Here is a 23,047-nt window from a genome sequence, read left to right on the forward strand (position 1 = left end):
TTAATGTGATTGCCAGCGTCTTAGAGAAGTTGACAGTTTCTGTGATTTCTATTAGCAGAAAAATGTGGGCTCGAAAGCTTTTCCTCTAAATGAATCTGTTGTGTAACATCCAAGCTGACTCAGAATATAGGTGCATATTCTTGCTCTGAGAAGGTAGAAGAAGGGGAAGAGCCCAATTCAGACAAGGTGTGGGCGAGGAGGCAGGGCACCCAAGAGCAAAGGCGTCCTGTGCTGTAATCTCAGCCTAAACCATATCTCTGGGCAGGAGTTTTTTTGCTTCCTATTTATTTGTATCCCTGAGTAACCACAGACCCCCGCCTCCAACGTGGGATGTTAACCTTGGTGCACTGAGGAGATGAGCTGCAGAGCTAAAGCAGAGTCCCAGAGGAGCTTCAGTTATGCAGAATCTGTACAACCTTCTTTGCCATACATTGGCCACAGGCTTAGGGCTTGGGAGATGAGAGCTAAGGGCTGAAATTCCTCAAGGTGAGAAGACACACACACACACACACACACACACACACACACACACCCCGGAAGTGGACTCCTCCAATTTTCTCACATGATTATTCAGGCACTTTCACTTTTCCATATATAGGAGTCACTCAGGAGCAAGCTCTGGCCAGTTGGAGGGAGTGACACATCCTTCTCCAGTCCCTCCCTTCTCATCCCTCCGCACCTTTACCCTCACGTGCGCTTGCAGGCACTTAGGCAGAAGTGAGCCCTGTGGCTCTGCGGAGACGAGCCTGTTGGGTTTAAAGAAGGAAACAAACAGAACCCTCAGGCCAAGTCCCAGCATTAAAATTGTTACCTTGAAGAAGCCGAGTGGACAGTGTGAAGAGATGAATGGACCGGTGGATGGCTTGTGTGACCATTCTCTAAGTGAGGAAGGGGCCTTCATGTTCACCTCGGAATCTGTAGGAGAGGGGCACCCGGGTAAGTAGGTGGTCCTGGTTGGATGGTGACCTGTACCGGGGGTGGGGGTCGCTGTTACTGAAGGCCTGGAAAACGGTGTGTGTCAGTAACTGTAAGGGGTCTTGGCAAGAACAATATGCAGTATTTTTTTATTCTGTTAATTTGCAGTCTTGTAAAACAGTCACTTGTTATGCAAATAATAGATTGTAAGTTAAGGAAGCCGAGGATCTGTGCCGCAGCCCACCACCAGCATCTCCTCACAGTGGGACTGCGACAGAGGACACACGGTTGGTTGGATAAACATACGTGTAAAATGTATCATCAGGTATTAACTCTATATATAGAGATTTTTTTTTTTTGAGTAAAGCTTTATTATCAATGAGCAGCTTAAGTCAACAGAGAATGTTCCCGCAAGCAAGACCACGGGTCACTAAGTTTTGCATGTAAAGCATGCGCAGTTGAGAAATGAACGGCAGTGCGTCCTCAACAGGGGCTGAGACGGATCTCTGGAAGAAAACTCCAGCATTTTATTGGGTCTCTGAAAGGTAGGAGGACTGTGATGTGGGGAAACGAGAGAGGCTTCCGTGAAGACCACAGTGGGAGCCTCAACTTTCTGGGACAGTGGTTCCCAGGCTTCAGGGCGCATCAGCGTCACCCCACGGGCTTGTTAGAACACAACGTGCTGGGCTCCACCCCCAGAGTTTCGGATTTAGTAGATCTTGGGTGAGGCTCAAGAATTTGCATTCTTAAGAAGTTCCCAGGCGATGATGATGTTGCTGATGAGGGAGCCACACTTTCAGAACCACTGGTCTAGGAGAACCTTGGGGGCCAGACACACTGATTTATGTATTTAAGCACCTCTTCAAAATTCGCTAGAGTATTTGAAGTTCTTGGTCACTAATCATCACCAAGTCTGACTTTTTTTCATCTTCCTCATCCTTGTTCTTTCTCAAAGAGCTTTAGCTTTCATACCTCGTAGCCCAGCTTTAGATACTTCAGCGCACTGCTCCTTCCATATGCTTCAGCCGCTGGTTCTCAGCTGGGGAGGGTGTGCCCTTTTCCCGCAAGGGCATTTTGTGGTGTCTGGAACATTTTGGCTGTCACAGCTGTCGGGGGGCGGGGTGGGCGTGGGGTGAGACTGGCATTTAGTGGAGAGAGGCCAGGTGTGCTTCTAAACACCCTGAATGCACAAGACCATCCCCCACAAAGAAGAAATTTTCCAGCCCCAAAGGTCAGTATTGCCATTGAGAAATCTTGGCTTAAACTGAGTTTTGTATGTGACTTAGCTCGATTCAACGTAAATAGCATCTTTAATTCTGCACGACTTTATGAAGTTTCTAGGTTTACCGTACTCATAATCTCAGATCCATTGCTATGTCTGACATATTCTGGACAGCTCCATGACGTGTGAAAGCCATATACAGGTTAGGAGATGGCCATAGATAGGATTCGCTCCATGCGGAGGAAGTGGGTGCTTTGTCACGCAGTGGCCAGTGGTCCCATTGTACACACAACAATGTGCTCAATGGACAGAGAATGAAAATTCCAGCCAATCAGTTGGCTGTTCTGTCTACTTAATGGCAGCCCTTCAATTTGCCTGATTCTCCTTGCGCTTGCCACTATAAATTAGCCATTCATGTTAAGACAGTTTCCTTGGTGTCTTTCTGCTTGTCATTCCAGTGCTGAACTCCTCTCCATCACAAAGATAAAATTAATGCTTCTTTTTCAACTTCCATGAAAACCAACATTGGCTGTCTTAAGACTACTAAGTGATATTGATAGAAATTTCGAAAGCCTCAAGAAACAGTTCAGAAAGGACCTCCTAAGGCATTATCTTAGTCTGTGAAGCTGTCTTAATACCCTTGCTCAACTCCAGCTTTATCCCTAATAAATATCCCTTATCCTATTTCCCTGTGTGCATTGGAAACATGTGACCTGTGTCGTCTAAACGAGCAGAGTCATCCATGGGTGTTGTGTGAGTGGCTCCTAGGAGGCCTGATGGCTGGGTCTAAAGTGGATCTTTGGGAGCAGGAGGCCATGATTGGTAGGGGGTTGCAGAGGCTTGGACTCAGGCAAACCTAGATTTATGACCAGGATCTGCAGGAAGATAGAAAAACTCAAATATATGTTTAGTAGCAGTTTCTGAAGGAAAGATTAGAGAATTCACCTTCAGGTTAACTAACATTTTAACTACAGAACTTAATAGGCACTTTCAAAAGCAGAAATGCTTGATTCTGGACCTGCATCCTTAATGTAAAAACTTAAAAAACGACAGGAGGGACACGAGATTTTGGAGGTGATGGATGTTTATTAAACCTTGATGGTGGTGATGGTAATACACGTATGTACATATGACCAAACTTACCAAATTACATACATTAATTATATGCAGATTTTTATATACCAATTATACCCAAATAAAGCTGGAAAAAAACTTATTAATTTACTAAGAGCAGACTCTATGGGTATTTTTGAACACTAAATGAGATGTAATATGTGTAAATAGATGTCACTTTTTTTCCTGAATTTGTGAACATGACGCCAAAGCAAGAGTGGATTTTTCCACAGTGTCTACATACTCGACCATGGGGAGTCTTTTTTTAAAAATTTATTGATTTACTTGTTTTTATTTTTGGCTGCGTTGGGTGTTTGTTGCTACGTGCAGGCCTTCTCTAGTTGCGGCGAGCGGGGGCTACTCTTCGTTGCGTTGCGCGGGCTTCTCATTGTTGTGGCTTCTCTTGTTGCAGAGCACGGGCTCTAGGCACGTGGTCTTCAGTAGTTGTGGCTCGCGGGCTCTAGAGCGCAGGTTCAGTAGTTGTGACGCATGGGCTTACTTGCTCCGCGGCATGTGGGATCTTCCCGGGCCAGGGCTCGAACCTGTGTCCCCTGCGCTGGCAGGCGGATTCTTAACCACTGCGCCACCAGGGAAGCCCTAGGCCATGGGGAGTCTTTAAGGCAAATCGTAGAATAAGATGAAATGCCAGTTCATGTTGGACTCTTTGTCAGTCCCACCTTGATTGAGGAGGTCAAACCCAGCTGTTAGGATATCCGGCTTTCAGGAGGCTGAGTGACGGCGGGAAGGATCTGAGAGCTGCTTGTGGAAGTATTCTGCAAAACAGCAGTGGCAGTAATGTGCAGAGGTTCTCTTACGCGATTCTTACAGGTGTAGTCCCAGAACTGGGCGTGGTATTTTCTACACAGCGCACTGCGTCTTGCGGGGCCCAGCGGTACCATGTGTCTGTCCCATCCTAGTCCGCCTCTTGGCACCTAATCTTACTGATGTCATCAGTTAGTGTTTTAACTTCTGTTTCTAGGACTTTTCTAGATGTTAGAATTAAAGGGAATATGCTGAGGAATGAGATACTTTTTAGTTAGAAGAGTGTGTGTGTGTGTGTGTGTGTGTGTGTGTGTGTGAATTGCTTTAGGCTCTTGTAACTGGTTTTGGAATATATTTCCTTTTTTAGGGAATTTTATGACTTTATATAGTATACATCATCCAATATTAAGGCAGAAGTGGGAAGAAATTAAAATTCCAAAAAATTTATAATTTCTCGTATTTAAAAAGTGTCCTCTTAGGTAGATTCGATATGTAAACTGACGAAATACCTAATTATTTTAACATTTCAGTTTGCTAGGCTTAATATTCCTGTGATTCTTACACATGTTCGTTCTTGTCCAGATAAGATCTGTGACCAGATCAGCGATGCAGTGCTGGATGCGCATCTCAAGCAGGACCCCAATGCCAAGGTGGCCTGCGGTAAGAAACGCCTAATCCCTCCTGCTGGAGACCTGAGTGGGCTGAGCTTGAAAGCTTTGCCTTCAGCACAGCAGAAAGCCGGGGACTTCAGAGCCTGGAGGGCTCCAGGGGTGATAGGTCTAGCCCCCTCACTTTACTGAGGAGATCTTGGGTGCAGCTTCATCAGGCCCTTGGCCAAGGTCACGGGGTAGGGGTCCCGGCATGGAGATCAGAGCCCCGCTCTCCTCATGGTCAGCACCCTGTCCTTTTTGCTGTACAGACCCACCCTTCCCTCTCCAGGGCCACCCTAGCCCCCAGAGTGAGCACTGTAGGGACCCGTGCCCCTCTGAGGGTGGACTTGACCCTGACATCTTTACAAATAACCTGCCTTGATTCTCTGCTCAGGACCCCGTGCCTAAAGCCCACAGTGGAGTTTTAGCAATAAGGGGGCAGGAGAGGCCTCACGTATGTTGGCTGCATTCTGCATTCTTTATGACCGCATACAGCTGGTGTCTCATTCTAATCCACAAAGCGGTCTTATGATTATCTTCACCCAACAGCTGAGGCTGAATAAGTAGTTCAGGGTCAGGCAAGTATGCAGTAGTAAGTGCGAGGTGTGAAAAGTCAGGTGTGACCCGTTCTTTCCGAGCAGCAGTTCTCCGGGTGGCCTGTGAAGATGGTCGGCACTCGTGCCGGGATTTGCTCCCCTTATTAGCATCATGACTGTTCCTTCTGGAGTCCATTCCTCGTGCGGCTCCTTGCGTGTCTCTGTCTCAGCACTGTGAGAGGTCCAGGTGTGGAGCCCCCTTCGCCAGCACGTGGCCACTAACATGTCTCCTTCCCTTCAGAGACGGTGTGTAAGACGGGCATGGTGCTGCTGTGTGGGGAGATCACCTCCATGGCCATGGTGGACTACCAGCGGGTGGTGCGGGACACCATCAAGCACATCGGCTACGACGACTCGGCCAAGGGTGAGGCCAGGGCCCCGGGGCTGAGTCCCACCTGAGGCTCTCCGTCTCCTGGAAGAGCAGATGCCTCCCAGGGGAAGAACGCTCCTAGGCCCGCCTGCCAGGGTCCAGGGCTCACAGCCTCTGGTACAGCAGGGTGGCAGCCTAGGCGGATCAGCCCCCGTCCAGCCATGGCTGACTCTGGTCTTGTTCATGGTCCTGCCATCTTGGAAGAAGAGGAAGCTCCCAGTACAAGGAGCTGCCCTCTGTTGGGGACGTGTTCTCTGCCGGGCTCTGGGGCTGGTCTCTGTGTGCATCTTCCTACCTAACTGTTCGAGGAACTCTGCTCTGCTCCTTACGCAGATGAGGAAGTTGAAGCTTCCATATGTCGGTAACTTGTGTAAGGTGACACGGTCAGTAAGTGGCCGCCCCCCCCCACCCTGGTTGGGACTCCTGCACTTTCTACTAAGTTATGCCGCTTCCCCACATAGACAAAGGAGAAGGGGACTCAGTGCAGAACGGGTGCCGAAAGCAGGCAGAGGAGACAGGCTGGCCCAGGGCAGCTCCAGTGCCAGGCAGTGTGGGAGCCTACAACCCAGCGAAGGGGCCCAGGCCCTGGCGGGAGCTGAGGAAGAGCTCTGTGATGGGGTGGGAGTGAGAGCTGGAGAGAACTGAGGGCCCTGAAGCAGACTCCCACACCTGGGACGGGCAGGCTGGGAAGGGGCCCAGCCTGGAGGGCGTGAAAGGACAAGGTGCGAGGGCCAGATGCTAGGGCCAGTGTATACTACGTTGTACTTATGGGTTGTTTGGGCTGACGTGTGGCATCTTTGTGGGTCAGGGCAGGCTGGGGTGACGTGCACGCGTCTCCATAAGTGAGAGAGGCTCTCTCTGCGTGAGGGCGCGGACACACAGAAGCTCGGTGCAGCCACCTTCTGGCTCGCCCAAAGGACTCGCTCGAGCACACGAACGTTTTGGGGGTATATCAAGAATCGCTGGGAGGAAACCAGTGAGTACAGGTCGGTTCTCCCAGCCAGCGTGCGGGGTGTCCGCGGAGGAGACGCGTCGTCCCGGAGCAGCAGCCTCCTGACACGTCACCACGCAGAGCCTTCGCCCTGTTCTGCCAGGAAGAGCCGACTTGCTTATGTACACCTAGACCTTGTTCGAGAGCGAACCTTGCTCTGCGTTAGGCAGCAGGAACGTTTCCCGGAGGTACTACGTCCCCCGGAAAGGGAGGAGTGGGAGCGCGCCCACCTGTGCCTGTCAGTGCGCCTGCACCAAGCGGCCAGCAGGCTGCGGGCTGGCCTGCAGCCACAAGGCCCTAGGCTAGTGGCTCCCCCTGCCCCTTCCAAGCCCTCCTCCTCTCCCCTTAGTCCCCTGAACTCTGTTCTCCTGAGTCACTTGGAGCCTTTAATTTTCAGCGCTAAGAAGATTTATTATTTAGACCCGGAGTGAGGAGGTGAGTCCTTGGCAGCTAAAGATTGTTCCCTAAAGGTTGTTCCTTGGCTTGTGCATTCAGGAACCGGCACTGCGAACAGGGGCTGCAGAGGACTCCTGAGTGGGGGCACTGCCTGGCATTAGTGATACAGTACAGGGTGCCCGGCGGCCAGTCGGAGGCAGTGTGCGGTGAAGAGCTGCGGCGGAGACCGTCCAAGGACGTTTTCAGAGAGCTAGATGGACTTGTGGAGGGGGATGGGAGGCAGAGGAGGAGCATTCTAGGCAGAGAGCCCTAGTGGAGGTGGCAAAGGAGGTCGTGTTTAAGGCTAAGCCTGAGTTCCCGTTGGCTGAGCGCTCTCAGCCGGGAAGGCCTGGCTGGAGCTGAGCGGTTTCCGGTTTACTTCCTTTGGCGGCAGGTCCCCACTTGAAGCATGAGCATAAACGATAGATCGAACCTAGGCTTTTCTGTGGTTTTGTTTTTTTTTTTTGCAGTACGCGGGCCTCTCACTGTTGTGGCCTCTCCTGTTGCGGAGCACAGGCTCCGGATGCACAGGCTCAGCAGCCATGGCTCATGGGCCCAGCCTCTCCGTGGCATGTGGGATCTTCCCAGACCGGGGCAAGAACCCGTGTCCCCAGCATCGGCAGGTGGACTCTCAACCACTGCGCCACCAGGGAAGCCCCGGTTTTGTTTGTTTTAATAAGCCCATTCTGGCCACAGGGGTAGGAGGACAGACTGGAAAGAGGGTGACAGTCATCTCGTCACTGATACGTGTCCCTGTGGTGCGGCCTCTGTGCGTTTTAGCTCCTCATTTGTGTCCGTCCTGTAGCTGAGCCCAGTGAGGACCAGTGTCGGGGAGATTATGCTGTCTGCCCGGCGGCTCCCTCTCAGGGCTCCTTGGCCTGGGCTGCTGCTACCCAAGACTCCATGTCCCAGGCCCCAGCCCGCTGTCCCCACCTGCGGGGGGCTGGCCTCCACCTCTGTGCCTGAGCTTTGGGGACGGCCTGAAGGGGCCGCGGGCACGTCTCGGGCTCAGGGGACTCTGGCTCTGGGAGCGTCTCTGGACGGTTCACATGCACCGTATTGTTCAGTATATTTGATGCTTGGCTTTGGCGTGTGCCTGGGCTTCTGAACGGCAGTGTTGAAAGGGCCCTTGATGCTCATTCAGTGCAGTGATTTTCCACCGGGTCCTGGGAGGTGCCTCTGGGAGGGGCAGAGGGGGCAGGGCCGTGAGTCACGCACCTGCCCTTCAGCCAGGGCAGCTGTAGCTGTTACCTGGCCTTCGTACTGCCGCTCTGTGCAGGATATATATTTATAATCGAGGTGTAATTTAACACTCTGTGGAAGAGTGTTTTTGACTGAAGAGTTGCACGTGATAGGATGGGAAGGATACTGATGTTCCCCGTCCTGGGCCTCAGCTCTGGGCCCAGACGGATGGTGGAGAGACCACCCACGCCGCTAAGTGCCCTGTCGTGTGCCGAGCAGTCCCCCAGGGGCTCCAGCCTCCCTCTGCTCAGGCCTGCTCTCCTTGTGCCTAGGCTTTGACTTCAAGACCTGCAACGTGCTGGTGGCTTTGGAGCAGCAGTCCCCAGATATTGCCCAGTGTGTCCATCTGGACAGAAACGAAGAGGATGTCGGTGCCGGAGACCAGGTCACTAAACGCTGAGCGTTGGCCCTGCGTCAGGACGGTAGTGCAGTGTGCTCTGTGTGAGGGGCTAGCCGGGGAAGTTCATGCGTCGTGGACTGAATGCACTATGGGGTAGACCCCCGTCCCCATGCCTGGGGTGAGTCACCCCTTCTTTAGGGTAGCGACTTGAGGGCAGGGAGGGTTGGGGACACCCGGTGTGGGCTTGTCTCCCCTTCTAGAGTGTTGAGTTCGGGGACCACGTCTTCCCCCCACAAGTGCCCAGTGCAAAAGTTACATACCCGCGAGGATGGAGGGCCAGTGGGGCTTTAGATTTGAGGAGGGTTGTTGCCTGTGGTCTGAAGCAGGTGTCTGCTGCAGGGCCTGATGTTCGGCTACGCCACAGACGAGACGGAGGAGTGCATGCCCCTCACCATCATCCTGGCGCACAGACTCAACGCCCGCATGGCGGAACTGCGGCGCTCGGGGCAGCTCCCCTGGCTGCGGCCTGACTCCAAGACGCAGGTGAGCCCCTGCCCTCCGCCCTGTGGGGCTCCAGACGCGTGCCTCAGACACCACCCCCCTTCCTCTTGATTCTGATCGTTGTTAGATCCAAATGTTCCGTCTGGGCATTCAAAGAATTGTTGATTCTGAAAAGATCTATTTGTTTCAAAAATCTTCAGCTCCAGATCTTTGCTCCCCTGCCCCCAACACTTTTTTATGAAAAATTTCAGAAGACACAGAAAAATGAAAAGAGCAGTTCTAGGTTTTTAGTGGGGGGGCTTTCTTAGCATAAGTTGACTCTAGTAATATGATTCCCCAATTCCTGCCACAAACCTCCTCTGCAACAGGTTTCAGACTTTCGGTCGCTGCCTATCAGGTCTCCGCGTCTTGAGCAAACCTTGAACACACCGTGAACGAGTACTGTCTGCAGCTCGCTGTGGCCCTTTCGCTTCGTTTCTCATAAGAAGGCTTTGCCGATTCTCACTCTCTGTGGCAAAGCCGCCCTGACCCCTGTGCTCCCTGCAGTGAAGAAATCCACACCGAAGTCTGTACTATTTGAAGGCCGGTGGTGATACACGCAGAGGCCTCCTGTCCGCCTCCTCTCCCTGCATCCTGACGGCCCTGATGGCCCCTTTCCTCAAGGCTTCCTTCCCCAGCTCCTCTTCCACACTCCAGCGGGGTCTTGGCACTTCCTCTTCCACGCTCTTTCCTCCTGCCCACGCTTGTGAATCCAGCTTTCACCTCTGCACGCTCCGCTTCCAGATCTTCCACCTGCAGGTCTAACTGAATCACCAGCCCCATTTCTCACTCACCCAGCAAACACCCGGGCCCCGGGAGCTCTCCTCAGCTGAAGGAGTGTGATGGAGCCCACCTTTTCCCGGCCCTGTCTGTCTCCACTCTACCTGGGCTCCCGTTTTCCCTCTAGTGCATCCCTTCCGCTCCGGCCCCATTTCCCAGGCCAGGCCCAGGAACAGTGCTGTGTCCTCCCAAAGGTTCTCCCTGCCTGGAAACTTCAGTTAATTCCCTTTGGGCTTCACTTTTAATTTCCTTGTATCTGCTCAGAATTGTCTACAACTTTCTGCTTCCTTCCTACTCGTTATTCTGGTATTTAACGCCTTGTATGGTCTTCCAGCTTTACCTTCTTCTGTCCCCACCCCCAGTCTTTGCTTAAACCATATCCTTTCACTCACGCTCCCCTTTTTTCTCGGTGCTTTGCACCTGCGCTCCCACACTTCGCCTTCCTTGGAAGCTTTCTCTGGCCCCCACCTGTCCGTCAGTGGCCAGCGTGGTTCCCACCTCCTCATGGTCTTCTCTGGCCGCCCTCAGATGGGACCTCCTCTTGGCCCCGCACTTGGAATTTGGCTCACGTGGTTTTATAGCTCAGCGCGGTGCGCGCGACTCTGTCCCGTTCCTCCAGCTTCACAGAGGTGCATCCTTCTCACCCCAAGTGTAAGGCCACACAAGGCAGAAGTTGCATATTGGCTGTACCTGGGGCAAGGGAGTACCTCTGTGGCCTAAAAGAAGCCCACCCTTGGGACTTCTGGTGTTATCCACGTGACCCCCGAGGTGAGAAGGGGGATCACGAGCATCCCTCAGGTGTTCTTTGCGGTTGTGGGCAGGAGAGCGAAAACATGTAGATTGTGATGGTGCCAAAAGAAGAGAGCCCTCCCCGTCCTGTGCCAGAGCTGTGCTGTGGTGGGAAGCAGGTGGGAGATTCACAGAAAAGGAAATCCTAGAACAGGGATGGGAGGAAGTAAGTGGGGTGACTTGGGTTTCCTTCTCCCCGCCTGAGGGTAAGGACTGGAGGGTCCACCTACTGGACCCGCTGAGATAGGAAAGGCCTCCTGTATTTGCTTAGTAATAGAACGTTTCTGAGTTCAGAAGGCAGTGAGGGAGGGAGGGGAGGATGGGCTCTTCCAGGCTTTCCCTTCCCGCAAGGAGACACTGAATTCTCTTACAAATGCTACTTCGGATACCAAAGTCGGCCTCACTCCCCTGCCAGAGGCAGGCCCTGAGCCAGCGGGCATCAGAGAGGGTGCGGGGGTCTGCTGACGGAGCCTCTCCCTGAGGCCCTCGGCCGGCCTCCACGCGGCCGCTGCACTGGGACGGGCACCCTGCCAGGAACAATGTCCGGGCCTTCTCCTCTATACCTTACTGGTAAAGGATTTTCATCATCTACCCAGAGTGTCGACTGTGAACAGGAGGAACCTTTCCACCTGAGCAAATTCTTGCTGCTGATACTGAGAACTGAGTGGCAGCACGGATGGCTATTTTTGTACCTGGCCAGAGTTGTGTTTTCCACGGTGTACTTTTCCCCACATCTTGCTGACGTGACGAGATAAGAGCGACGCTTGGGGCCCTTTGCTCTGCCACAGCTCTGCTTGGGGTCTGTGGCAGGGCAGGGGAGTCGGTAGCAGTGGAGATGGGCCTCAGCAGCTGTGCAGGATAGGAGCCTTCTCCTGAGGCCAGGTGCCGCAGGTCGGGTCCCAGAGCTGCCCGCCAAGGCCCCAACTCCAGCTCCCTCTCACAGGGCCCTGTGTGCACGCGGCCCAGCGTTAAGGGCTGGTCTCGGAGCACGGGCGGTGTGCGTCTGCCCGTCTCACCAGGATCTGGCATCGTGGGGTCAGGGCTCTTTCCCTTCCTTCTGCTGGATCCCACCCTTTGGCTCTTTGGACCAGGCAGGACATAGAGTAGCGTTTGATACACGTCCCGTGTTTGATGGATATCTGAGGGGCCTTTGGGCAGGCCGGGACCTCGCCTCAGGCATAGCCCCAGGGGCCGCTGTTTGCTGCCCTGTGGTCCTGTCAAGGCCCTTGGGGTGGGGAGCAGTCATGTGCCTGCCGGCCAGTGTCCCTGCCAGACCACGCAGCGTAGCTGCACTCCTGCAGGCGCACAGCCCCTCTGGGCACTGCCCTTGTGGGTCCATGCTGCCTCGGGTAGTGACGGGGCCTGTGGCTCCAGCCTTGAGGGTCTTGGGTGACGACCTTGTGCTGGGCAGAGCTGCAGGCACCAGGCCGCACAGCGCAAGGTCACAGCCCACCTCTGCTGGCTGTGCGATCTTGAGCTCTAGAGCGTTTATGTTCTGGAACCTCAGCTTTCTTGTCTTTAAAGTGGGGCTGGTAACAGCTTCTCACGACTTTTGGCATGGCTTGTCGCGTACAGTACACACTCGGTCTGGCTGAGTGTGTTTTGCTGGCTTCTCTTTTCTTTTCCCAGCCTCATCTGCCATCCTCACCATCCCTTTCCCTCTCGCTCTGTAAGCCCAGGGTGCCCAGGCTGCTGTCCTTCGTCGCGGGACAGCTCAGGCTGTGATGTCGGGCTCTCGCGCCCTCCTGACGCGTCGGTAGAGGACAGAGTGCAGAGGCATTTTCTCCGTGCTGCTCTGGGCGGGACACAGCGTTGGGGGCAGGCAGAGCACTGTTGGCCCCTGGGCTTTTCACTGACTGGCGTGTGACTTCAGGGAAGTTGTTTGACTTCTCAGAGCCTGGTCTTCCTCATTTGTAAAGTGGAGACAGTAATGCCGATCTTGCTGGGATGGTTTAAATATTCATCGATAATACATAGAGTGGGCGCAGAACTGACCCACGCTGGAGGGAGTGAACCCCCGCTCTGTCCCTGTGGCCTGCCCTGCGCGGGAGCTGCAGGCAGGATCCTTCCCTCCACGCGCTCTGCTTTTGTGCAGACACACAGAGGCTGGTGACCCAGAGCTTGCTGCTCCCTCCACTTCAGTCCTCCTGGCTTGAGTCCCTGTCACCCTGTCCCTCCAGCAGGCAAGGCCTCTGGCCCCATATGCTTCCAGAGCTCCTCCACCGAGGGAGCCGGGGCAGTGGGCGTGTGGCCTGTGGCCTCCTGTGTTCCCTGGTGGGAGCCGGGGTGTCTTGGTCCTGGGCCACGGAGGGTCAAGACAGGGCTTTGGCAGAGGGACATTTGCTGGCACCCAGAGCCCTCTGAGGTAGGAGGAGTGGAGTCTAGCGGGTCACAGAGCGGAAACTCTGTGACACCCGAGTCTCCAAGTGGCATTGATTGTGGTCCCAGGTGGGAATAGCTTGTGCCTCGTGCCCAGTCATCTCACAGCACCAGGCAGTTATCCAGTTGAAGAATGCGTCAGATGAACTTGCCTGAAGGCCCTTTGAGGACAGGGGCTCCCTCTGGCTCCTGGGCACCTGCGCCTGGCAGCAGTGTGTCCTGAGCTCAGGGCAGGGCCTCACGACGTTTCCTCCCTCCCTGCCCCCCGCCAGGTGACAGTGCAGTACACGCAGGAGAGCGGCGCCGTCATCCCCGTGCGCATCCACACCGTCGTCATCTCCGTGCAGCATGACGAAGACATGACGCTGGAGGACATGCGCAGGGCGCTGAAGGAGCAGGTGATCGGGGCCGTGGTGCCGGCCCAGTACCTGGACAAGGACACCATCTACCACCTGCAGCCCAGCGGGCGGTTTGTCATTGGAGGCCCCCAGGTGCGTCCTCGGCTCTGCACGAGGCCCTGCCTTTGCTTACCTCCCTGAGTGCAAAGGCCGCAGGAGGGTGGTGGCTTTGTGTGGCTCGGCCAGGTAGGTCTGGCCCTGGACGAGATGTGAAGTCAGCTTGTTCTGTGAGGCCTGCTGTGCGCCCTTGAGTACAGGAGGAACGGGGACGTGTCCCCAGGAGGCTCCCCCTCAGCGCTGCCTGGCCCTCCCGCTCGAGACGTCTCACACGTGTCCAGCTGCCGCCTGACCCTGCCCGGGGCTAACTCACCATCATGGGCGCTGAGCTTGCCCAGGTGGCGCTTCCTGGGTCTTGGCCACACGTGACCTGCAGCTCTTGTGGGCACCAAGGTGGGGCTGTGTTTTAGATGGGGACGTGGGGGTGCCCCTTTCTCCTGTGCAGCTGGCGTGAGCAGTCGGAGAGTGCCCTAGACCCTCCGAGAGGCTGCTGACCACTGCCGGGGCACCTCCCTGTGGACGTGTTGCCGCAAAGCGGAGTCCCTAGGTTGGGTGCTATAGCCAAAGTAGCGCAGAAACCCAGGGTGAAAGGAAGGCACAGCTCACTGTTTTCCTGCAGGACTTCTCAGGGCCTCGGCATGCTGCTGTGAACTGTGGCTCTCTAAGCGGGGTAGGGGGGGATGGTGTAGAATGCAGACTTCCCCCACATCATTCAACAGAGAAACATAGAGATCCGCCCCCCACCCCCGCCCCCAAACGTCTTTGTTGACAGAGATGCACAGAGCAGACACCTGAGGAAATGGGCAACTTAACGTTTGCCGGGTGGCACCAGCTGGGGCACAGCCCGGGGTGTATTTGTCACAGCGCGGTTTCCTCCTGCACTTGGATTTCTCCGTTATGATTGACTCCTACAAACAAAGGCTTTACGAGCGGGCTGTGACCCCAGCTGGCCCACCTTTTGCCCTTTCTGACGAGGCTCTGACAGGTGACCTGACTTCTGTGACTAGTCAGTGATTGAACTGGGATTAGAGCCCAGGGTTTCTGGCTGACTCCCAGCCAAGGGGTCTTTGGAACGTGTGCCCCCGGAAGCTTCGGGGACCACCTCCAAGTTGTGGTCCAGCGGCCACTGCAGTGCTTTGGCCGCCCCCTCCTCCCACATCCTCCCTCTGTGTCTTCCTGTCCCTCCGCAGGGGGACGCAGGCGTCACTGGCCGTAAGATCATTGTGGACACCTATGGCGGCTGGGGGGCGCACGGCGGGGGCGCCTTCTCCGGGAAGGACTACACCAAGGTGGACCGCTCGGCCGCGTACGCTGCCCGCTGGGTGGCCAAGTCCCTGGTGAAGGCGGGGCTCTGCCGGAGAGTGCTTGTACAGGTGGGTCGGACCCCCAGGTCTACCCTGAGTAAGGGCACCCTGGCCTAGGGGAAGGCCCACACTTTGCCGGAGGATGTGACTCTGTGTGTGTCGTGTTGGGCTCTGTGGCCGGTGCCCTGCAAACCTGGGAGCGGGAAAACAAGTCTTCAGGCAGTGGGGCACGTACAGAAACTGCCCACCGTGAAGATGGCAGGGATTTCTAGGCAGATGGGGGGCTGGGAGAACGTGTTGGGCAGGGCGTGTGTGGTTTCAGCATCCCCTCCCTGAGGATGTCAGGGTCTCTGCAAGGGGCCCGTCCTTGACCCTGGACTCTTCTGGAAGGTGTCCTATGCCATTGGTGTGGCCGAGCCACTGTCCATTTCCATCTTCACCTACGGAACGTCCCAGAAGACAGAGAGAGAGCTGCTGGATGTGGTCAACAAGAACTTCGACCTTCGGCCCGGCGTCATCGTTAGGTAAAAGGACCGCCCCCTCTGTTGGGCAGGACCCTCTCCCTCACCCGGCGCTCAGCTCACTGGAAGGGGAAGCAGAAGGAAGGCTGTTCGGCCTCCCAGAAGCAGGAGGGGCTTCAGGCTCTTGGTCCAGCACAGTGCAAACCCCAAATGCAGGATGTCTGGTTTTCAGGTTGAAGGCGGCTGGGTCGGGTCCCTGCTGGCCCAGCAGACCCTGACCCCAGGGGGGCCATCTTTGAGCAGGTGGGGGATCTTAGGAAAATAATCACGGGGCCCGTTGGCTGGGAATTTAGTCGGCAAGTCCAGCCCCACCTGCTCTCGTTTCTGATGCCACCCCTGCTGCGTGGAGCTTGGCGGTGTTGATGTCGGTCTGGGCAAGTGAGTGGAGTGGAGAGTAGGCCAGAGTTCAAATCCCTGGTTCCTGCTGCATTTGTGTGATCAGTCGGGCTGTCCCTGAACTCTGAGCCTGTTTCCTAAGCACCAGTGGCAGTCACCTCATAAGACGTGGCACGGCGGAGACAGAACACTTACGGGGAGTTAGTTGTTCTCGGGTGGGTAACACCACCCACACAGATTGTCGTAGTCTCTTAATTGCTCCTGTACCCAAATTCGGAGGAAGGAACTCTGCTCTTTTTCCATTAGAAATGACCTTGTTTTCTGCTGAACACGCAGGGACTTGGATTTGAAGAAGCCCATCTACCAGAAGACGGCATGCTACGGCCATTTCGGAAGAAGCGAGTTCCCCTGGGAAGTTCCGAAAAAGCTTGTGTTTTAGTGCTGGTGGGACCAGGCCTGGCCACACCGTGGAGGCATCTGGGTGGAACAGAGGCGTGTTCCTCTTTTCTAGGACCCCAACTCTCAGATCTCCCAGACCCCGGGCTGGGCCTTGCCCACCCACTGCCGCCTCCCTGGCAAAGCCAGGCCCCTCTGATTTAGCAGGAGGAGGTGGGCCTCCTGGTGCCGGGCTCAGATCTCCTCGTGAGGACAGTCACAAGGTTCCCCTGCCTCTCCCTCAGGCCAAGGCGATGCGAATTTAGTGGAAATCCCACTCGTGTCGGCAGTAAATCCCCTCGCTCACCTTCTACCACGGCCTGGACGCTGACCAGCCCCTGCCTCCCTGGCGTGTGCCGAGGGCAGCACACGGCGCAGATCTCAGGGCTCCGTGTGGGCCTGGGTGTGCCGGGGCTGCCCCTCACGTCTGCGGCCGTGCGGTCAGCGTCCTGAGCCCAGGCCTTCCAGAGGCCCTCCCAGGCTGGGCTTGTGGCAGGGGTGAGAGCGTCTAGTGTGTAAGGGACTGAGCTACTCACTGATCTCATTTCTTCTTCACTGCAACACAGTGAGGTGACCCCCTGTGTTACCTGCATGTATAGATGGGGAAGCCGAAGTAGCTTTCACAAGGCTCCACAGCTGCATGGGTCAGGGCCTAGATGTGAGAGCGGGAGCCCATACACCGTGTCTCCCCCCGCCAGCGCCCCCATCTCATGCCAGAGACAGGTCTGAGCGATGACCAGGTGCATTGAGATGAGGCTGTGACCTCTGTCCTGAAGACTTGAGGTCTCTGGGAATTAGGGGATTAAGCCCTTGGTGAGCCCTGGGCCATGATCTGCAGAGTCAGGACAGACCCAGAGGGGTGTTTCCTTTGCCTCTTTCATTTCAGAAGACAGTTCGGGGTGAGCTGGCTATCCTGGCCCACGGGGCTGGGCTGGAGTTGGGAATTAAGAGGCAGCGGTATAATCCCAGCCCCTGACCACTCAGGGACATGCAGGGCTGGGCCTGTGGACCCCTGGGGAAAGGGTCCAAGGCCAGTCCTGTCCCATTGGGCTTCCTAGAGCAGGAGCCGTGTTCCTCCTGCTTGGCCCTTAAACAGGGGATGGAACCCTGTGTCCTCCACGGCTCGCTCTCTCTCTGGCCCTTCTGTAACCCCTGCAGTCTGACTGCTGTTAGAATCAGTGGGTGAGCCCCTCAGACCCCACTTCCAGAGAGGACAGCCCTAAGGCCTGAATATCAGATGTTAAATGGTGACTCAAAGTGGCAGGGCTTGACTCCTAATGGGAGATAAGTCAGGATGTTAAGAGGTGATTTCTGCCTTTACCAGGCAGCCTCTGGGGGCAGCTCTACCCCTGAGGTCCTGGGTGCTCCTTTGTGCACCGGGGTCTTGGAAGCTGCACATTCCCCAGCCTTTCCATCTGTGGCTGGCACCCACTCCCCCCATCCCCCTTCCTCAGCCTGGGCCTCTGCCAGCTGCACCTCTACGTTCTCCCCAGCTCCCCAGACCACAGGCTCAGGTAGGGGCCTCCGGCTTCTGGAGAACACTGCGGACTGGCCTGCTTTCTGGGGCACACAGTGCTGGATCTGGCTGGGAGACACAGCCCAGGAAGCCTCATCTGGGTGGCAGACGGCCAGCAGCTGGGCTCTAGGCCTGAAGCACGAAGACCCTTGGCTTTCTCTTCCCCTCAGGGAAAAGGCAGCTTGTTCAGGGCAGAGAAAGGAGCCCAGATCTCCATAAAAGCCTAGAGCTGGTGTGTGTGATACGGAAGCTCAGGTCTCTCTCAGGGCTCCAGGTCACCCAGGAAGTCTTGAGTTCCTTTCGGGAGAGGGAGGCTCAGCCTTGCAGGTGGCTGAGTTCCTCTAACCTGGGCCATATTCGAAGTGAAAATTCAGAATTTTATACTTTCCCCACCCGCTGGAGAAACAAGGTTTTTTTGGGTCAACACTGTTTATATGAAACTAGAGTCCATTTGTTAATAGTTCCTGCTAAACCGGTGAATAAAAACACAAGGAGCAACTACTCTATGCTTAGTTTTTGTCTACAACCCCCTAGAAACCTCCCCTCCAAGTAACATTACCTGATCCCGGTCCCGCAGCGAAGCAGGTGTCCGGCCCTCAGGGTTTGCCAGCCAGGGTCCCTCCGATCCCGTGTGTGCGGGGTCCAGCCAGCACAGGTTACGGCGTCTCGTGCCACCTCCTGCGGCATCACTCATTCTGCAGCACGCCGCCCGGAGGCAGGCGTTCCTAGCAAACCCGTGTCACACGTGGAGACCCTGAGGCCCGAAGTGGGATGGCAGTGTGGCCGAGGGCACCTGGCTGGCAGGTGGCTTCAGAGTGTGCCCCCTCCATCGTCAGGCATTTGTGCCCCTTGTCCTCGCCCGGTTCCTTCTGCTGCCCCTCCCTGCGTGTTGTATGCAGTAAGCCTGGCACGAGGCGGGCGCTCGTGCCGTATTGGTCAGCCGGTTCGGTGGACTGAAGTGAGGTGAGTGAGTGAAGGGGCTTGGTTGGCAGAGAGACGAGCCAGGCCTTCGGCGGGTGCACGTTTCCCTTCACACGTCTCGTGAGGAGAGTTAACAGACCATCGTTTGGATGAGAGATTGTCCCCGCAGGAGCCCCCGGAGAGGTCGTCCTGGGGCGTGGTCAGAGCAGGCGGTGGGGAGGGGGTCAGCTCTGGGGAAACGTCCGGAGGACGGAGAGACTGCGGAAAGAGGGTTCTGGTGACACCCCGGCGGAAGACAGGCTGACCAGGGCGCCAGGAAGGACAGACCTGGGAGTGTGGCAGAGAGAGGAGACCTGTGCTCTAGCGGCTATTGCCTGGGCTGTGCAATGACTACCTTTCCTAGAAAATAACACACATGAGAACACATAAAAGATGCACGAGAGCCGTGTTAGGATATGTGCCCGGGAGGGAAGGTGGTAGAACAATGGCTCTGGAGGCAGCAAAGGCCGAATAATTAGTGAAAGCATGGAGGGGAAGCCCTTTCTGGGCCGTGAAGTTCCCAAGTGTCAAGTGTCAGGGAAATGAAATAGCAAAGGAGACGGGAAGGGAGCCATGGGGGTGGGGGGTGGGGGGAGCGGGGGTGGGTATGGGGGAGGGGGAAGCCAGGAGAGTTGTGGGGGTGGGGAGCGTCCTTCGGAGCTAAGTGAAGATGAGTGCGGGTCGCCCACGTGGAATGACACCAGCGGCTTACGTGACATGAGGCCTCCGAGTGCCCAGGGACTTCAGCCACGTGGAGGTTGTCGGTGACCTGGGGAAAGGAGACTCCTTAAAATAATGTGGCCGTGTTTCGCACCCCAGTTGTAATCCTTGAGTACCTCTAATACACCAGGTATTAGCTCTCAGTGTCCCATGTGCCTGCCCACTACCCATCTGTCTGCCCTCGTTCTGGGCTCTCCCACCCACCCCACTCCAGACTCCCTGGCTTCACCAAACAGGCCCCACTCACTCCTGCCCCAGGACCTTTGCAAGTGCCATTCTTTCTGTGATACACTTCTTCTGCCTTTGGATGGATGCTCTGTCTCATCCTGTAGGTTTCAGACGAAATTTCTGTGTTTCTGAAAAACCCCTTCCTTGGTAACCTCCCCTTTCTACTCCCATGTTTTCTTTCTTGTTCAGTGTGTATAATGTGTAAATATGTGATTTCCTCGTTTAACCTTGGGGCCCAAACCCCTCGTGTCTCCTCCTATACCCACCCACCCTCTCGTCTCTTCACAGGTGTTTCCTCCGAACCCTTCCAGTCTCCGTTTACTAATCACCCTCCAGAAAGACTCTCCCAAACATCCTCCGTAAATGATGGCCATCTTACTCTCGTCCTGAGCCATCAAAAGCTGTAATTCCTTGTGGGTGGCAGTGCTTGCTTGTTCACGCCTGTCGCATCCATAGGACTCAGAATTCTTTTATTTATTCATTCATTCATTCATTCATTCATTCATTTATGGCTGCATTGGGTCTTTGTTGCTGTGTGCGGGCTTTCTCTAGTTCCGGTGAGCAGGGGCTATTCGTTGCGGTGCGCGGCGGTGGCTTGTTGCAGAGCATGGGCTCTAGGCACATGAGCTTCAGGAGTTGTGGCTCGCAGGCTCTGGAGCGCAGGCTCAGTAGTTGTGGCGCACAGGTTTAGTTGCTCCGCAGCATGTGGGATCTTCCCGGACCAGGACTTAAACCCGTGTCCCCTGCATTGGCAGGAGGATTCTTAGCCACTGCACCACCAGGGAAGCCCCAGACTCAGAATTCTTGAGGTCTTGCCTTGGCTGCTTTGTTTGCCATTTCATACCTGGCTCCAGTGCAGGGCCTGGCACAGAGAAGGTGCTCGATGTAGTCATATCAGAATGAATCCTAGGTGTGCCCATCTCTCCTGCTCCCTGAGCTCCCCTTATCAAAGAGGTTCTGCAGGCGCTGCGAATCCTGCTTGCCCTCCGGTGGGTTCTGTGCCAGGCTCAGGTGCCCAGAGATGTAGATGTAGGTTACTATCCTTCATCAGAGTTGTGTGGAGGTTTGTTGTTTGGTGTGTGTGTGTGTGTTTTAGCACTTGTTAGGAAGGAGCACTGTAACCGTGAGTAGTTACACAGCAATCACTTGGCAGTTTAATGTTTCAACACTGGAAGTGAACAGGGAATGAACGGCACGATATGACAAAGCCCATTTCCCACAGAGGGTCCAGAGGAAGGTGACGTCAGATGGGGAGGCACTCGGAGGCGGGTATCGAGGAAGGGGAGTTGGGAGTTTGGTCTGAGAGGTGGTGGTGGATGGAGGGGTGGGGGAATGAAAGGCGAATGGGAGAAACAGCCGTGGGTGGCTGGGGTGAAAGGCTTGGAAATTGAAACTTCAGGAGAAATTTTGGCCTGGGACAAATTCCCCAGAGCAGATGTGACCCAGGCACAGTGTAAGAAGCAGTGACACCATAGCCAAGATGTGGAAACAACCTAAGTGTCCACCAATGGAAGGATAAATAAAGAAGATGTGTCGTATATGTACAGTGGAACATCACTCATGAGCAAGGAGGAAATCCTGCCGTTTGCAACAACGTGGATGAACCTGGAGGGCGTTGTGCTGAGTGAGGTAAGTCGGGGAAAGACACACACTGTATGACGTCACTTACGTGTGGGATCTACAAAAGCCAAACTCACAGAAAAGAGTAGGATGGTGGTTACCAGGGGCTCGAGGGGGTGGGAGGGTGAGTGGATGGGGGAGTGGGGAGATGTTGGTTAAAGGGTACACACTTCCAGTTAAAAGGTAAGTTCTGGGGATCTAATGTATAGCATGGTGATTATAGCTAATAGCAGTGTATTATATACTTAAAAATTGCTAAGAGAGCAGATCTTAAACGTTCCCACCACAAAAAAGAAACGGTAACTACATGACATGATGGAGGTGTGAGCTAATGCGCTGGTGGTAATCATTGTGCAGTGTGTTAAATCAGCACTTTGCACACCTTAAACTTATACAATGTTATATGTCAATTATATCTCAATTAGTCTGTGGGGAAAAAAAACTGAGACAGACACCTGGTTCCTGGGCTCTGAGGTCTACTGCCTTGGCATCTTCATGAAAGAGGTTTTGGAGAAATAGGAAGAGGGGCTGTATTCTGAGTTCAGTTCGTATCAGCCCTAGATGCAAAAAAATGTGGGGAGGAAAATAATTCATTGGAAGAGGAAACCAACCAGGGGGAACAGGGGAGTTTACAGCCCCCAAAATCCGCGTCAAAGGTGGCATTGGACGTCCCCTTACAATATGGGAGGTTACAGCAGACCCATTTGATGTGACTGTCACAGGACAGTGTGAGACTCAAAAGGCATAAGGGAAATAATTCGCTAAATCTGATGTCATAAAAGAAATTCTTGTGCATTAGGTGAAAAAACCCACAAAGATAAAACATAACTGACAAATGGAAAATATTTATGATGTCAAATTTAATGAACCACAGATCAATAAGAAAGCAGCCAAAACCCCAGAAGTAAATGGACAAAGTATAAGGACAGGAATAAACATGTAATTAAAGAAATGGAAGAAACCACAAGAAATGAAAGTTGCTCGAAGGCGCACATTTCAAGGAATAACTTTTTAAAAATGCAATATTGTATTTTGGCGAACAAATGGCTGGGGGGAAATGTTCTTAAAATCCAGGGCTGGCAAAGACGTAAGGAAATGTGCATTTCCAAATGCGGTAGGTGTGACTTGTTACAAACTTTCTGGAGGGTACTTCTTTCTTTTTTCTTGAAATTTAAATGCCATGTGTGTCAGGTTTGACCCTTGGGTCAGAGGTGCCATCAAGATAGGGAGGGAGTGCTTTGCTCCCAGACCTATGGGTCAGGTGGCCACACCCTGTCCTGAGGACAGCAGGAGGGCAAGGTCCGTGTGGGCTGACCGGATCAGGGTGGTCGGGGGGAGGGGGGACTCTCAGGAAGCCCACGTCTGTTCTTGGCCTCCTAAGAGCAGGACTCCCTCCCTTGCTGCCAAGGCTGAGGGGGCTACCTCTAGGGGGTTTTGTGGAGCCCCCAAAAGATGGCCCTGGGACACGGGGGCTGGGAGGAGCCCCCGTCCTGCACAAGCCAAGGCTGCAGCTGCTGAGGCGATCATGGCAGCCTAAGAGGACCATTCAGATCCCCAGGTTACAGAGGAGGAAACTGAGGCTCAGGCGGGTGAGGCCACTTCTGAGGATCCCCACTCAGTAAAGGGCAGACCCCGTCCCCGGGCAGGATGGGAACCACGGTGTGGCGGCACGATTCCCCTTCCCTTCGTTGGGAGAAGTGGCTGGATCGTGTCCTCACCCAGCACTGGGCCTCGTCCTGCTGCTCTGGCGGGGTGTGAGGACACTCGGAGCTGTGCATGTTCTCCAGCAGGAGGGGCAGCCCCTTGGGGACAACATCCAGTATACTAA

At 54.8% G+C, this 23,047-nt stretch overlaps 1 protein-coding gene across 1 annotated transcript; it reads left to right on the forward strand.

The window, feature by feature from the left end:
• Positions 1-842: 842 nt before the first annotated feature.
• MAT1A (methionine adenosyltransferase 1A) lies at positions 843-16,179 on the forward strand. Its single transcript, XM_065894306.1, has 9 exons — positions 843-936; positions 4,595-4,672; positions 5,500-5,622; positions 8,569-8,681; positions 9,036-9,179; positions 13,397-13,615; positions 14,770-14,952; positions 15,274-15,407; positions 16,077-16,179. The coding sequence occupies exons 1-9, from the start codon at positions 843-845 to the stop codon at positions 16,177-16,179; spliced, it is 1,191 nt and encodes a 396-aa protein (XP_065750378.1).
• Positions 16,180-23,047: the final 6,868 nt, after the last annotated feature.

The sequence above is a fragment of the Phocoena phocoena genome, chromosome 16 (assembly GCF_963924675.1).
Source record: "Phocoena phocoena chromosome 16, mPhoPho1.1, whole genome shotgun sequence".
Taxonomy (NCBI): Eukaryota; Metazoa; Chordata; class Mammalia; order Artiodactyla; family Phocoenidae; genus Phocoena; species Phocoena phocoena.

Coding starts and splice junctions, on each gene's coding strand:
- MAT1A (XM_065894306.1), top strand. CDS start 843: ATGAATGGACCGGTGGATGGCTTGTGTGACCATTCTCTAAGTGAGGAA. Junction 4,673..5,499: donor CAATGCCAAGGTGGCCTGCG/GTAAGAAACGCC, acceptor CCTTCCCTTCAG/AGACGGTGTGTAAGACGGGC. Junction 8,682..9,035: donor ATGTCGGTGCCGGAGACCAG/GTCACTAAACGC, acceptor TGTCTGCTGCAG/GGCCTGATGTTCGGCTACGC.